Raw genomic sequence first — 17,214 nt, forward strand, 5'->3', positions numbered from 1 at the left:
ACTCCAGCCCTGTGTATCTCCATCAGCTGCTTGACGTGAAAACCAAAACCAAATCCGTTGCCATCTAGTCGATTCCGACTCATAGCTACCCTGTAGGTCAGAGTAGAACTGCCCCATAGGGTTTCCAAGGAGCAGCTGGTGGATTCAAACTGCTGACATTTTGGTAACCAGCCGAGCTCTTAACCACTATGCCATCAGGGCTCCATGAAGACCAAGCTTTATACAGTGTTTTCTTTCTTAGATTTTTAAAAATGTGTCAAAATGCAAAAATAGAATAGAATAATAAATCTCTGTGTATCCCAAGCCCAGCTTCAATAATTATCAGCTCATGGCGAGTCTTGTTTCATCTGAACCCCTGATCGTGTCTCCCCAAGATTATTTTGAAGCAGTTCCTACATTTATTATTTTATCTGTAAATATCTTAGTATGTATCTTTAAAAGGTACGGCATCCTCTCCTGTATAACCATAATGCCATTATTATGCAAAAGTGTTAATACTAATGCTTGAATGTCATTGATACCCAGCTGCTGTTGACATTGTGTTAAAAATTTTTTTTTATATAGTGTGAATCGGTACCAAAATAAAGTGCGTTTCCTCAATATAGGTTATATGGGTTCCTTTTCTATTTCTCGCTGTATTTTTTTTTTTTTTTTTAATGAAGAAACCAAGTAGTTTGTCCTATAAAGATTTTCATAGTCAGGATTTGGCTAATTATACCCTCCTCGTGTGCTTAAAGCTCTTGGATGTTAACCGAAAGGTCAGCGGTTCCAATCCACCAGCTGCTTTGCAGGAAAAATATATGGTAGTCTGCTTCTATAAAGATTACAGCCTTGGAAACCCTATAGGGCAGTTCTCCTCTGCCCTATAGGGTTGCTGTGAGTTGGGATCAACATGACCGCAGTGGGTTGTGCCACTTAAAGGGAGCCGTGGTGGTGCGGTTGTGGAATTAAGCTCTAGGCTACTACCTAGAAGTTCAGTGGTTCAAACATACCAGCTGTTCCTTGTGAGAAAGATGGGACAGTCTGCTTCTGTAAAGATAACAGCTTAGAAATCCTATGGGGCAGTTCTATTCTGTCCTATAGGGTCTCTATGAATCGGAATCTTCTTGATGGCTTGGTTTGGTTTGGGCTTTGTGTCATTTAACATGGTCCTCTGGCACCTTAAATTGGTAATTAGATCTAGAGACTTGATCTGATGCAGGTATGAGCCTCCCCAACTCCCTTTGACAGGATTACTTTGTAGGTACAGGTTTGTACCTTCATAAGGAGGTACATAACGTCTGATTGCCTTTTTTGGTGTGATTTAGGAGTTCTTCATGGTCACTGCTTAGATCCATTCTTTAGGGGGTTGCAGAATGGCAAGATTCTAATTCTTTCTTCGTTTATTAGCTGAGATATTTCCAGAAAGAGAAACCTTCTCACTATCAAGTATTTGTCCTGAGGTACAGTTCATCTGGGAAAGACAGGATAAATTCTTAATTTTTACACTTTTTTTATTTTAAACTTTCAAAATATTGAGCTTTCTTCTCTAGGGCTAATGAGGTTTTTGTTTTTATCAGTATCTTTATAAGCTTATAGATATAAACATTTCTGAAGTTTTAGTCCATTACGATTAATATTCTGTGCCAAACTTGAGCCATCTTTGGCCACTGGGAGTTTATTCAAGTTGGCTCCTGAGTTTTTGTTTGCTTACTCTAGCAACCTTTGAAAGTTGCCTTGTTTTCTGGTGTGAAAAGAGGTTTCAGGCTCATCTCATACAGGTTTTGTCCTAACCCTGGAACTGGCCATTTCTCTAAATAGCTCTGACTCCTTTTGGTGGGAAAGGGTATTTAGAGACTAAAGTCTGGACAAAAGAGGTATTCATTGCTGCTGGGTTATGACTATTATTTTTTAATGCTTTTTAAAAATTGGACAAAGCTAGAAAATATATTTTTTTTAAGATCAGCTTACCATGAGTTTATACAAGTATTTCCAAATCAGATCCAGCCTGAAAATGTTTTTACTTAATCTTGTTATTTTTTCCATCTGTGTCGTTTTTCTCTCATTATCTTTTCTTCTCCCATGCCGAATCCTAGTTCTTAGGGAAGTCAACGTAATTGTACATTTGTTTTAGCCTACACTGTCAACACTGTCACCTATAATATGATTTCTGAAAACAGTTAAAAATTTTTTTGCGGTTCATATTGTCCTTACAGTAGGTATATCCCACAATTTTGTTGTTGAATTACTATATTTTAAAAGGACCTTCAATAGTTCTTTTCTGTTTGGTTGTCTTAGTTATTTAGTGCTGCCATAACGGAAGTACCACAAGTGGATGGCTTTAACAAACAAATTTATTCTCTCACAGTCTACGAGGCTAGAAGACCAAATTCAGGGCTCCAGCTCTAGAGGAAGGCTTTCTCTCTCTATCGGTGCTGAAGGAAGGTCCTTTGTCATCAATGTTTCTTTGGTTTAGGAGCTTCTCAGTGCAGGCACCCTGGGTCCAAAGGACATGCTCCACTCCTGACTCTTCTTGCTTGGTGGTAATGAGGTTCCCATCTCTCTATTTGCTTCTCTCTCCTTATAGCTCTTGTAAGATAAAAGGTGATGCAGGTCGTACCCCAGGGAAACTCCCCTTACATTGGAGCAGGGCTGTGATCTGAGTAAGGGCTTTACATCCCACCCTAATCCTCTTTAACATAACCCAACCTTGCCTCAGTAACCACAGGCAGAGATTAGGATTTACAAACAGGGAAATCACATCAGATCACAAAATGGTGGACAGCCACACAATATTGGGAATCATGACCAAGCCCAGTTGATACACATTTTTGGGGGACACAGTTCAATTGATGACAGTGGTTATGCCAACAACTGAATGGATATATTTTTAGGTACGTGTGCTTCGGAATTGACTCAATGGCACTGGGTTTTTGGTTGGTGCTTCATTTTATTCTTAAATTTTAGGAATTGCTTCAAAAAATTTAATTATGTTTTACAGTTACTTGTAATATTTTCATGGTTCCAAAGTCAAATCTACAAAGGAAGTTATTTCATAGAAGGCTGTTACCCTGTCCTTTTCATTTTATTCTCTCTTTCCTTTTAGAGGGAACTTTAAAACAATTCATAATTCGTCCTTTCATTTTGTAAATACAGTCTTTTCTGAACATTGAATTTTTTTTACTGTGCAGATTGAAGGGTGTTAGTTTCATCATTGAAACCTTAGGACTTTGGGTTCCTAAGGGCTTTTCTTAGAAATGTGATACGTGGCACGTGATCTGGATTAAAACCCTTTATGATATTTTCAAGTACTTCAAAGCACGTATAGAGCCCTTCCAGACTCAGATGCATTGATAGTGAAGGAGAGGAGAGTAGCAAATGGCTTCATAGGGTTAGTACTTGCACTTCAGAATCATATAGGCAGGGGGACCTTCAAGCCCTACCCTAATGGATTAAGTCTAAATCAGCCTCTGCCAGATGGGACCGGGGCATCAGTATTCTCTTAAACCTCCCTGGGTGATTCTAAAGTGCAACCGGGACTGAAGAACACTGATTAAAGAGGACCTAAGGTTTATCTGGAGCCCTGGTGGTGCAGCGGTTCAGAGTTTGGCTGCTAACCAAAAGGTTGACAGTTCGAATCCGCCAGCAGCTCCTTGGAAGCCCCATGGGGCAGTTCTGTTCTGTCCTATAGGGTCACTATGAGCCAGAGTCCACTCGAAGGCAATGGGTTTGCTCTTTATTGATTTAAGGTATGTCTAGGAGTCCCTGGATGGCACAGCTAACCGCTGGGCTACTAAACCAAAAGCTTGGCAGTTAAAATCCACCTAGAGGTGTCTCAGAAGAAAGGCCTAACGATCTGCTTCCAGAGATCACAACCGTTGAAGACCCTGTGGAGCACAGTTCTCCTTGGACACACATAGCGTGGCTAGGAGTCAGAACCCATTCAACAGGTTTAGTTGAACCCATGGTTTTATTTTTAAAGTCTGTGTAGAATCTTGATGATTATTGTTTCCCAGATTTAATATTTTTCCTCATCTCTGGCTCTTTCTCAAATCTACCTTTGTCGTCTATTTTGATATTTCCCAAAATTAACTGCCTGTTCATTTTTTCAACAAGCCAACTCTTCTCATATTTTTTCATTGAAACTTTTTCTGACAACTTGTTCCATTTCTTGTCTTTTCTTTCTTTCTCATAAATTGGGGATGATGGAGCTGGGCAAGAGACTTCTCAAGTTCTTGGGAGAACCTGGGGGATGCAGCATGCCCAGTGGGAAAATTTTAGCCTCTAGCCGTGTAACAGGTTACCAGAAGAAGTTAGGGGTAAAGCCTAATGTCAGGTGCTTTAAGGAGAGGCGGAATACCACATACTCTCAAAGTATTGAGAAATATTTGCCTTCAAACACTTCTGATGGTGGTATCATATTGGAGTCTTAGAAAATCCCTTGTGATTTCAGAGTTGAGAGGACTTCTTGTGAAAGACAGAAGACTATATTCTCAACTGGTTTGTGGGAAGAATCTCCCCAGGTGATAGACTGATGTGAAAGATGGAGGGTTGGAACAGTTTCTGAGCTTCTTCCTGCGATCCAGAAAGTTTTAATTTGGTTAACTCCAAGTTGGTTGATGAGTGTTTTCCCCGTTATTTTATGCCTTACTAATTGAGGGTTAAGATTAGGGATGGACAGGCCAGTGGGAAGGCATGAACCAGCATTACTCAACAAACATGTTTGCATGACTGAATTGTTAAATGCTCAGTGGAAAAATTCAGATGATTAGGTGGTAGTGAGCTGCCTTCACCTTGCACTCTTTTTGGCTGGGTTTGTTGTATTACCAGTGTTCTTTCTGGACCTCTGATGGGTGACATCTCTCAAACCAGGCCCCTGTTAGGTTCAGGTGGAGAACTTGGTAGCAAGTGACAGTGACTCCCAGAGACAGTTGTCAGGTGTAGGAAAGTGTGGGATTGCAGGGGTTACTGCTGGATAACCCCAGGTTTGCAGTCTGCTGCTCTGGGCTGCTCTCAGCCACACCTGGGCTGGGGCTGCCCATGTATACAGTCTGACATTCTTATGTCTGTGTGTTAACCTCCATATTTTCATCTCAGTCAACTCTGAATAGTTTATGATCCACAGTATTAGGGAGTTAATCCATAATCTCTTAATGCTTCTTGGGATGAATCGTTGGGAATGCTGGAAAAGTCGCAGTGCTCCTTTGCAGTCTTGAGATATGGTCATCTTATTTATAATTCAACCAAATAGTTTTCCCTTGCCTCTGTATAAAAAACCAAATCCATTGCCATCGAGTCAATTCCAACTCATAGTGACTCTGTAGGACAGAGCAGAAGTGCCCCATAGGGTTTCCAAGGAGTGCCTGGTGGATTTGAACTGCTGACCTTTTGGTTAGCAGCCATAGCTCTTAACCACTACGCCACCAGGGTTTCCTAGCTCTGTGCAGTAGGTGAAAATGACCATGGTATCACTAGCAGGAAGCTCCTGGTGAGGTGTGTGTGTGGGGCATGTGTAACAGTACAAGAATGTTGTCACTGAATGCTGTGACCCATTTGAGGGAAGGGGCTAGCTTTCTGTAAATATCCTGGTTGGGCACTAGTTGATTGGGAAGAAAACGTAAGTTTTATTTATTTATTTTTTTGGATTCTCCTTCCTCTTTGTGTGTGGATTTCTCTTTTCAAACAAAACAAAAGTTATCAAAAGCAAACCTACCAGTTGTTTAATCCGGGGGGATTGCTTAAAAGGAGAAGCTTGTTTCAGAGTCGAGTTCCTGAGAGACTTCCAAACTTTTGACATTTAGTCCTTTTAGAAGTCTGTGGAGGAAATGATGTCGAGGGCCTGTGTGTTTACTTTTGGTGACTTGGATTTGCAGTGAGCGAGTGCTTTGTTTTGATGGGGAAGCGGGGGAGAGTATCGTACAGGGGGGTTACTAGAGGGAGCATGTTGGTCATAGAGTGGAGTGGCCACTTGGCAGGGAGAGGCATATGAGCAAGTGAAGGAAAGCACCTTGGCCTCTTGTGTCCTGTGGCTCAAAGCATTGTTCTGCTGTTTCTTTCCTTTGGTCTTGGTGAAGAAAATTGTTTTCCCTATGTCTTATTCGGAGCCCTGGTGGCACAGTGGTTAAGAGCTCGGCTGCTAACCAAAAGGTCGGCAGTTGGAATGCACCAGCTGCTACTTGGAAACCCTAGGGGGCAATTCTGCTATGTCCTGTAGGGTCGCTATGAGTCGGAATTGACTCGACAGCAACAGGCATATGTGTTTGTGTGTATGTATGTGTGTGTGTGTCTTATTCAGGAAGTAAGCCACAATGCTGCCTAACTCAGTGGTATAGGATTTCAGTTTTTGCCTTGGAGAATTGTTGTTAGTTGCTGTCTTGTCAGTTCCAGCTCATGGTGACCCCATGTACCAACAGAATGAAACGCCACCCGGTCCTGTACCGTCTTCACAGTCATTGGTACGCTCAAGTCCATTGCTGTAGCTGCTGTTTGAGTGCCTTCCAATCTAGAGGACTTATCTTCTAGCACTGTGTCAGACAGTGTTCTGTTGTGATCCATAGGGTTTTCATTGGCCAGTTTTCAGAAGCAGATTGCCAGGCCTTTCTTCCTAGTTTGTCTAAGTCTGGAAGCTCTGCTGAAATCTGTCTACCATGAATGACCCTGCTGATATTTGAAATACTGGCGGCCTAGCTTGCAGCATGACAGTAACATGCAAGCTACCACAGTATGACAAACTGACAGATGGGTGATGGCTTTGGGGAATAGATGATTATAAATATTTGTTCAAAACCAGCACCTGAAATGCATGACTGATGAAGATCACCTGATGATACCGTATTTTAGCTTTACTTGTGCCATGTTTAATTTTTGACTCCAGGCTACCTGAGCCATCGAAGTAATACTGCTGTGTGTATCCTAGCTTCTAGGTGGTGGAGGCATATTGAAACCACTCCCCTCCCTTGACACCAAGAATTCTAGGCCTAGTTCCTTTTCAATACTTGGACTTTAGTTTTGGATCTACCACTGTGTGGCATTTGGGTCAGGAAAGGTTGGAGGGTTCTCCTGATTTGTGTTTGAGCCAATATCTCAGTTTATAAAGGCTCTTAGGGCAGAAAGAGGTGGCAAGAACATGCTTCCTGTGAACAAGCCATCTTAATTTTCCTTCAAAGACCCTGGGTCGTGCGGAAGGTTAATGTGCTTGGCTGCTAACCAGAAGGTTGGCAGATAGTCTACCCAGAGGTGCCTTGGGAGAAAGGCCTGCTTATCTCCTTCTGAAAAAACAGCCATTGAAAACCCTGTGAGCACAGTTCTTTTCTCATACAGATGGGGTCCCTGTGAGTTGGAGTCGCCTTAGCGGCAGCCGGTTTAACTCTGCTTTGAACTGGGATATTGACAGTGTAGAGGAAACAGGCAGATCCCAAGATGGGCTGTACATATGCAAGCAAATTCCTTATAACTGTTTTACTGCATTTTTCTTCATTCGTCTTTGGCCAAGGCTTATTTGGTTGTTTGCCAGATGGATTTTAAGGCACTGGTTATAATGTTTATTGAGCATCCATAAGGTACCAAGCACAGTGTATTAAAGTTTTTCTGTCTTTGAACTTGTAATTTTGGCTTAAGGTTTGCCTTAAACAGTAAAGCCTTTCTATTTTTCCTTTAGGCTGACGATGAAGGTAGTACTGTATCATAATGCCTTTTTAACATGCTAATAAAAGTAAAGCTTGTATTAAGAAAACTTGGCATGGTTTGTAATTTTAATTAAGGTTCTTTTTTTCTTTCCCCCCTCTTTTAGGAAGGCACTAAAGTAATTCAGCCTATATTTTTGGGAAAAGTTATTAATTATTTTGAAAATTATGATCCCACGGATTTAGCAGCTTTGCACACGGCCTACATCCATGCCACGGTGCTGACTGTCTGCATGCTCATTTTGGCCATCCTGCACCACTTGTACTTCTACCACGTCCAGTGTGCTGGGATGAGGTTGCGAGTTGCTATGTGCCATATGATTTATCAGAAGGTAAGTGCACTCAGCGTCCAAACGTGAGCCTGCCTCGCTAGGAGCATCAGGAGCGACGTACCAAGACGCAATGAATGTTTTCCTTCGAGGCCAGGCCTGCCTTTGATGGCAAGACAGCATACTGAATTTCAAATGAAGTGTAATGAAAAAGCAAACGTTAAATTTATTTTCAGTGTTTTTATGTCCAAATCGCCATAGTCACGTTTATGGAAATTTCTTGTTCATGGAAAGCCTCATTTCTATCAACGTTGTATTTAAAAGTAAACTTCAGTGGAATGGGATCTGCAGAATGAAATCTAGGAGAAACGAGTGCACCCGAGAAGGGGATTTATTTATTTACTTATTTGGGGGGAACCAAAATGAGTATTTATTTAGAGTAAGTCAAGAAATTAGAATCCATGACAAATGCAGGCTGTCACTGAATTCTAAAGTTAGTTATGGTTGTTTTTTTAATGTATTTTAAGAAAATAGTTGGATAGTTGGGATAAAACTTTAAATTTTAGATTGTTTTTGTCATTTAATAATTTTGGAGAGAGCTTCTGGTTTCATTTATTTTGCTTTGCATTGAAGTTACCTTTTATGTATTTCCTTTCCCTTTGCTGTGCATTTAAAGCAGTTTTAATGAGAATTCCTGACTTGATCTGTTCAGTGTCCTTTTGGAATTGAGACATGACATAAAATTATCCCATAGTATGCTAACCAAAAGGTTGGCAGTTCAAATCCACCAGCCACTCCTTGGAAACCCCATGGGGCAACTCTGCTCTGCCCTGTAGGGTCACTATGAGTCGGAATTGATTTGACGGCTGTGAGTTTTTTTGGTTTTGGTATATACCCTAAGGAGCTCTGGTGGCACAGTGGTTAAAGTGCTCAGCTGCGAACCGAAATGTGGGCAGTTTGAACCCACCTTGGAAACCATATGGGGCAGAGTTACTCTGTCCTACAGGGTTGCTGTGAGTCGAAATCGACTCGACAGCAGTGGATTAAAAAAAGAAAAAAAATACCCTAGTCTTAATGTTTATTAAAAGAGTAGGGATTTCGGACATCTTTACAAAGGAGTTGCCACTTAGATGCCAGTGTCAAGAGCTGAAGAAGTCTTTATAAACCTGGTCCTGGATATTTCTTTGCCCTGGGCTCTTTGCTTTTTTAAAAATCCTTATTTAAAGATAAAACCAAACGAAATGTTATGTCTTTTACCTGTTTTCTACTTATCTAGAGCTTCTGTTTATTGCAAATACTTCTCTCAGCAAAATACAAGATGTCTTCATGGCTTCCTTTGGGCAAAGTCTTGTAATTCTGTGAAACTTATTATCATGTATGTAAGCTAAAACCTGTGAGCCCAGTGCCCCCCTTGAAGTGGTAACAATGCCTGCATGCTCTACTCCAGGGGTTATTGTGTGGATGAAATTAAAGCACTTGTAAAATCATGATGTGCTAATCAAATGAACCCTACTCTTCCTCCTCTTCTTTACTGCCATTATCTTTCTTACGCTATTGTACTTCCTTCTGCTGTTTGAAGGAGCCCTGGTAGCATAGTGGTTAAGCACTCGGCTGCCAACTGAAAGGTTGGTGGTTTAAACCTGCCAGCTAGCTCTGCAGGAGAAAGGTATGGCAGTCTGATCCTGTAAAGATTTCAGCCTTGGAAACTGTCATGGATTGAATTGTGTCCCACAGAAATATGTGTCAACTTGGTAAGGCCAGGATTCCCAGTATTGTGTGGTTGACCTCCATTTTGTGATTGTGATTTTATTTTAAAGAGGATTAGGGTGAGATTGTAATACTGTTACTAAGGTCACATCCCTGAGCCAATGTAAAGGGAGTTTCCCTGGAGTATGGCCTGCATCACGTTTTACCTTACAAGAGATGAAAGGGAAGCAAGCAGAGAGGGGACCTCATACCACCAAAAAAGCAGTGCCGGGAGCAGAGCATGTCCTTTGGACCCGGGGTTCCTGTGTGGAGAAGCTCCTAGTCGAGGGGAAGATTGATGACAAGGACCTTCCTCCAGAGCTGACAGAGAAAGCCTTCCCCTGGAGCTGATGCCCTGAATTTGGACTTCTAGGCTACTTTACTGTGAGAGAATAAATTTCTCTATGTTAAAGCCATCAACTTGTGGTACTTCTGTTACAGCAGCACTAGATGACCAAGACAGAATTTGGTACTGAGAGAGTGGGGTCCTGCTCTAACAGATACCTAAAATGTGGAAGCAGTTTTGAAACTATGAATGGATAGAGGACCAGCAGCAACAGAGGACCAGTAGCAGCAGAACCAGAAGACCAGCGCCAGATAGCACTGGAGCCAGTCTACAGAGTGAGAGAGCTGAGTGCCTGTGCAGAGGAGGCTTCCTGGTGGAGTTGGGTACCTCCAGGCACTAATCGGTGGAGCTACAGAGCTTTGGAACACTTGCCCCAGCAGGGCAGATGCGGGTGTGGGGCCCAAGGGGCCAAGAGGTCAGGGAGCCAGGAAGTAGAAGCTGGAGAGACAAGGAACACAGGAAGCCAAGCTGCCTCGGTGTCAGAAGGTATGGCCTTGACCTCTGGCCTCTCAAGGGGTGGAGCTATGGCTTCTGGTGTTTCTAAGGGTGGAGCCACCACTCAGATGGACTAGGAGAATGGTGTGCCTAAAGCCGAGGGAGCAGAGTTGCCATCCCAGTGGGCCTGGAAGGTGGAGCTGAAGCCCAGAGCTGAGGGGCCTCCACCCAGAATCTAGAGAGTATGGCCAATACCTACAGAATGGAGGACAGGACCATTGGGTAAATGGACTCAGAGAACAGAGGATTATTTGCAGAGCCTTGAAGGCTAATGTAATGTGTTCTGCTGAGTTGCTTAGTGCCTGTTATGTCTTCTTTCCCTCCAGTTTTTTCCATTTGTAATGGAAATGTCTAGCTTGTGCCTTTTCGGCCATTGTACTTTGGAAGCAGATTACTTGTATTTTAGATTTCACAGAGGAAGAGGAATTTTGGGATTTTGGACTTGCAGTTGATTTAATACTTTTTTTATTATACGATGGGGTGGATGTGTCTTACATGTAGCAAGGACATGAATTTTGGGGGGCCAAAGGGTGGAATGTCATGGATTTAATTGTGGGAGGCCAAAATATGTGTCAACTTGGTTAGGCCATAATTCCCAGTATTGTGTGATTCTCCTCCGTTTTGTGATTGTAATTTTATGCTGAAGAGGTTTAGGATGGGATTGTAACACCTTAGAGTCGCATCCCTGATCCAGTGTAAAGGGAGTTTCCCTTGAGTGTGGCCTGCACCACTTTTTATCTTACAAGAGATGAAAGGGAAGCAAACAAAGAGTGGGGACATTAGACTACCAAGAAAGCAGTGCTGGGAGGAGAGCACGTCCTTTGGACCCTGGGCTCCTGTGTGGAGGAGCCCCTAGTCCAGGGGAAAGTTGTTGACAAGAACCTTCCTCCAGAGCTGACAGAGAAAGTGTTCCCCTGGAGCTGGTGCCCTGAATTTGGACTTTTAGCCTACTTTACTGTGAGAGAATAAATTTCTGTTTGTTAAAGCCACTGACTTGGGGTATTTCTGTTAAAGCATCACTAGATAACTAAGACAGAAACCCTGTGGGGCAATTGTACTCTGTCCCACAGGGTCCCTGTGAGTCAAAATCAACTCATTGGCAGTGGATTTGTTTTTTTTTTTCCCCTAGTATTCAGATGAAGAGTATTGAGAATTCTCTATGAATTAGCTAGATTTTTATCTTGCCAGATCATGCCTAGTTTCAGTAAATAAATAGGAAATTCCTTTGTTAAGCCTTGAACATTTAAATCCGATTTGAAGCGGAAGTTCAATCAAACAAAGCCCTCGGTGCAGGTGACTTGCTCTTCACCTGTGTTTTTTCCACAAACACTTTGGAAAGTAGCCCCTGGGATATCTGATATAACCTGGCACATTTGCTTACCTGAATGAAAACATCTCCCCAAGGTATTAAGTTTCCAGACTGATTAACCTGAAAGAATTGTCCCTTTCAGAAGTCAGGAATTGCTTGGGTTAAATCATAGACTTAACCTGAAATTCCAGAAACATGGGAAAGACACATTTCCTCATGTACTGCCTACACAGAGACGTGCTGAAGTGAAGAAATAAAGCACCTCTTCCTCACACATGGCTGACTACTTAGGGCAGAAGCTGGGCCTGCATGAACCTCCGAAAGGGCCTTCTGTGAGCCTTTGCGGTTTAAGCCCAGACCACACCTCCTAATCCCCACTCCTGGGCGAAAATCAGGTTGGTTGTTAATAAGCGGAGTAGCAGCTAAGCGAACAGTAGTAGTTTGGAGTATTCCATGACATTGTAGGATGAGCTGCAATAAAACGACTTGGCATTTCTACACCTTTGCACAGCTTTGGTAAAACTACTTTTGGCTTTTGTTCACTGACTTTTCTGTTTATCTTGAGATCTAATGAAGAGACGCTTCAGTGAATCATGACTATTTTATTTGGACCAAAAATTGCTTATATTGGTCTGTGGAGGCATTTTGAATCTCTGGGTCATGTCTTCGGTGGTGTTTCTCATAACTTTTTATCAGATAAAGGGATTGCTCAACATGGGGGTTGCACACTCATGAGCAGGATGTGTCCATTTGGGATTAAGAATGTAGGTTAGTGATCTGTGTTCTCATTTATGTTAAGAGCAGCAGTAACAAGAACAGCGTTTTGAACGTAATACTTGCAAAGTTTAGAAAGTCACCACTGTACGTATTCCCAGTATGGGGTCGTCGTGAGTCAGCATTGACTCAAGACAGGAAATTAGCCATTTGTCCCTCTACAGTGGGACAAATGGCTAATTTCCTGTCTTGAGTCAATGCTGACTCACGACGACCCCATGTGACAGTAAAACTGTAGGATTTTCAAGGCTGTGACCTTTCAGAAGCAGATCACCAAGCCTGTCTTCCAGCGCACCTCTGGGTGGGTTTGAATTGCCAACCTTTGGGCTAGTAGTTGAGCAGTTAACCATTTGCGCCACCCAGGGACTCCATTCCACTGTTTGTAAAGCCTTGTCAATTAAAAATAATATTTTTCTGTTTTACTTTGGCTGTAAACTTGAATTAGACCTGCACATTTTGTGACAAGTTAACCTCATCAAGTGGCAACTTGTCAGTGTTCTGGTTTGCCAGCGAAGAGCTAAAAGGAGCCATCAGATGCAAGTTTAGTTTTTTTTATAGCTAAGAGTTTAAGCTGAGAAGGCAAGGCAAAGAAGATGAGCATGTTTCATTTAGCTTTTACAAAGGAGAAATTTCTGTTACTAGAAAGTTACGAGTGTAAATTGCATCCTATCACCTGATAACCTGCTTTACGGGAGTACAGATGAAACTAGAAAGGAATTCTCTAACAGTGGTTCTCAAACTTTCCTCACGTTGAAATCACATGGGGACTCATTAAAAAAAATGCTGACGCCTAGCTCCTACCCCCACCCCCCACAACACGTTCTGATTTTAAAAGCTTCACAGGTGATACTAATAGGCCTCAAACGTTTAGCTTAATTTTATTGTATACCCTATAACCAAGACCTTCCAGTACATACTGGAAGCATACAATTGGCAAGTTTAATCCTCCTGGGTGGTGAATAACCGTTTTGAAACGGCAGGTGTAAGCCTCAAGGATGGTGGCTGTTCATCAACCCCAAGTGTCTTAGAATCTGGATTGAGAATCTGACAAGCACAGAGTGCCCAGGTGTTGAGCCAGATGTCCTGGTACTTTGTAGATGACACTGTGGTTGGTTACAGTATGGGGTAGAGATTATGAATGTGGACTATGAAGGCAGGCACACCTGAGTTCAAATCCTGATTTTTTTTTTTTTTGCGGTTTCCTAAACTCTAAAATAGTAACAAACTTATGAGTTTCTGAGCCTCAGTTTCCTATCTTTAAAATGGGAATAAAGAGTATCTGCTTTATGAGGTTGTTGTGAGCACGGGATCAGATTACTTCTGTAAAGTACTTGGTGTAGAAGTGGCTTGTGATTAAGGAAGTCAGCTGAGGTTCTGTAGCTGGACTGCTTTTGTGTGAATCCTAGCTCTCTTTAGCTTTTTGCTGTAGACAAACTGCTGTAAGCTTAAATTTGATAATAGCACCCAACTGTAATAGGGGCCCTGCTGGTACAGTGGTTAAGATATAGGATGCTAACCAAAAGGTCAGCAGTTTGAATCTACCAGCCACTCCTTGGAAATCCTATGGGGCAGTTCTGCTGTGTCCTATAGGGTCACTATGAGCTGGAATCAACTCGATAGCAATGGGTTTTATGATACAATAATAAAAATTTTACAAGACCAATGACTTATTCGTTGCAAATACCTTTTTTCAACAACATAAATGGTGTACATGTGGACCTCGCCAGATGGAATACACAGGAATCAAGTAAATTACATCTGTGGAAAGAGATGAAGGAGAAGCTTAGTATCATCAGTCAGAACAAGGCCAGAGGCTGATTGCAGAACAGACTATCAGTTGCTCATAGGCAAGTTCAGGATGAAGCTGAAGAAAATTAGAACAGGTCCATAAGAGCCAAAATACAACCTTGAGTATATCCCACCTGAATTTAGAGACCATCTCAAGAATAAATTTGACACACTGAACACAAATGACCGAGGACCAGATGGGTTGTGGAATGACATCAAGGACACCATACACAACAAAAGCAAAAGATCATTAAAAAGACAGGAAGAAAGAAAAGACCAAAATGGATGTCAGAAGAGACCCTGAAACTTGCTCTTGAACGTAGAATAGATAAAGCAAACAGAAGATATGATGAAGTAAAAGAGCTGAATTTCTATTTGAAAGGATGGCTCCAGGAGACAAAGTATTATAATGAAACGTGCAAAGACCTGGAGTTAGAAAACCAGAAGGGAAGAACATGCTGGTATTTCTCAAGCTGAAAAAATTGAAGAAAAAACTCAAGCCTCGAGCTGCAATCTTGAAGGATTTTATGGGCAAAAGGCTGAACAATGCTGGAAGTATCAAAAGAAGGAAGGAATTTACGGAATCACTGTATCAAAAAGAACTGGTCAACATTCAACCATTTCAGGAGGTAGCATATGATCAAGAACCGATGTTATTGAAGGAAGAAGTCCAAGCTGCACCGAGGGAATAATCCCAACAACTTGAGCCCTATAACAACCCTAACCCTAACAATCCTAACCTAACTTTAATAACCCTAAACCTAACCTTACCTCATCCCTCATCATTACTACCATACACATTGTTATTTTTGCTTTAATATTCATTTGTCTGTTCAGAATTTGAAAGGCGGGGGGAAGCCCAGTTTTTATTTACTCACCTAATTACCATTTCTGGTACTCTTCATTCCTCTCTGTAGCCCTAGACTTCCATCTGATATCATCTCCCTTCTGTCTGAAAAATATCCTTTGGCATTTCTTGTAGTGAAGGTCTGCTAGTGATGAATTTGCTCAGCTTTTGTTTATCTTAAAACCTCTTATTTCTCATCTTTGGAGGATGTATTTGTTGGATTTTCAATTCTGGATTGGTAGGCCCCCGCCCCCAGCACTGTGAAGATGTTCCATTGTCACCTATGTCATGGTTCTGTTTTCTTTTTCTCTGGTTTTTTTTTTTTTTTTTAGATTTTCTTTTTATTCTGATTTTCAGAAGATTGATGGTGATGTTCCTAAGTGTGATTTTATTTTTATTTATCTTGGATTAGAGCCTTTGGATCTCTAATTTGATTCTTTTTCATAAAATTTGGGAGATATTTGGCCATTATGCCTTTCAAATTTCTTTTCAGCCCCATTCTCACTCTCTCTTTCTTGTATGTTATACATTCAAATTGTCTTACAGATTCCTCAGTGTTTTTTTATGTATTTAGTCTGTTTTCTCTCTTCCTCAAATTGGTTTCCAATTATCAGCTTAACTCTTCTGCTATCTCCGAACTATTGTTAATCCCAGGTAGTGTTTGTCCTGTTCCCTCCCCCCATTTCAGTATTGCACTTTTCAGTTCCAAAATGTCCATTTGGCTCTTTTTTGTAGTTTAGATTTTTCTCTGGAGACTATCTATCTGTTTATACATAATTTTGATTCCGTGAACATATTTCCTTTAACTTTTTGAACATAATTTAGAATTCCCTCTTTAAATATTTAATCCAACATCTGGACTCATTTGCATTTACTTTTATTACTATTATATATTTTGAAGAGTTGATTTTTATTGCTTGCTTTCTTGCTATGGCTCATGTTTTCCTGATTTCCTTGCATATTTAGGATTTGAAAATTATACCTAGGACATTATGAGTGCCACATTGTAGGTGTGGATTTTGATAATCTTGTTCTGAAAAGTGTTGACTGTTGCAGTAATACACAGCTTATTTACTGGCCGATCATCCTGAACTTGGGTAAACCAAAAACCAAGCCAAATCCATTGCCTTTGAGTCGATTCCAACTCACAGTGACCCTATAGGACAGAGTAGAAATGCCCTGCAGGGTTTCCAAGGAGTGCCTGGTAGATTCAAACGGCCAGCCTTTTGTTTAGCAGCCGTAGCTCTTAACCACTATACCACCAGGGTTTCCTGAACTTGGGTAGGCCTAGTTTTATACTTGTTGGGGGAGATCTTTGGGAAATCTCAAGGTATTTCTCAAGCCTCTGTAACTTGGTAGGACTCAACCTTCAAGCTGAATGCCCTTTGTGGGTCTTTTTAGGGCTTGGTTTTAGACTTTGTTAGGGCAGCAGTTTGAACCCACCAGCCACTTTGAGGGAGAAAGATGTGGTAGTCTGCTTCTGTAAAGATTTATAGCCTTGAAAACCCTATGGAGTAGTTTACTCTTTGCTGTATGGCCACTATGAGTTGGAATCGATTCAATGGCAGTGAGTTTGGTTTTGGTTTTAGGGCAGATCTAGAGTAAGCCTTCTTTAGGGGAGGGTTTCTCAGCCTTACCACTATTGACATTTTAGGCAGGATAATTCTCTGTTGTTGGGGGCTGTCCTGTGCATCATAGGGTGTTGAACGCTGTCCCTGGCCTCTGTCTACCAGATGTCAGCAGTATCCCCTAGTTACAATAACCAGAGATGTCTGCAGACATTGCCCAGTGTCCCCTGGGGAGCAAAATTGCTCCAGTTGAGAATCATTGCTCTAGGAAGTGGTCTTTCATTCTAAGGGTTGGCCTTGCTGATGTCCCAGCTGTATACCAGGTTATTACGGATGTTTTAATGAGGTTTCTTTATTCTGGTTGGATGAGAACTCCAGTGTGCTTGGCTCTGCTTGGCCTCTAGTAACTCT

At 41.7% G+C, this 17,214-nt stretch overlaps 1 protein-coding gene across 3 annotated transcripts in view; it reads left to right on the forward strand.

The window, feature by feature from the left end:
• ABCC4 (ATP binding cassette subfamily C member 4 (PEL blood group)) overlaps positions 1–17,214 on the forward strand; it is a 323,862-nt gene that overhangs the window by 67,519 nt on the left and 239,129 nt on the right. For all 3 annotated transcript variants that reach the window (XM_064269982.1, XM_064269981.1, XM_010589388.3), the window contains exon 4: positions 7,769–7,993. In XM_064269982.1, coding sequence (XP_064126052.1) covers positions 7,769–7,993 — 225 coding nt within the window. The remainder of the gene's footprint in view (positions 1–7,768; positions 7,994–17,214) is intronic.

The sequence above is a fragment of the Loxodonta africana genome, chromosome 17, assembly GCF_030014295.1.
Source record: "Loxodonta africana isolate mLoxAfr1 chromosome 17, mLoxAfr1.hap2, whole genome shotgun sequence".
NCBI classification, from domain to species: Eukaryota; Metazoa; Chordata; class Mammalia; order Proboscidea; family Elephantidae; genus Loxodonta; species Loxodonta africana.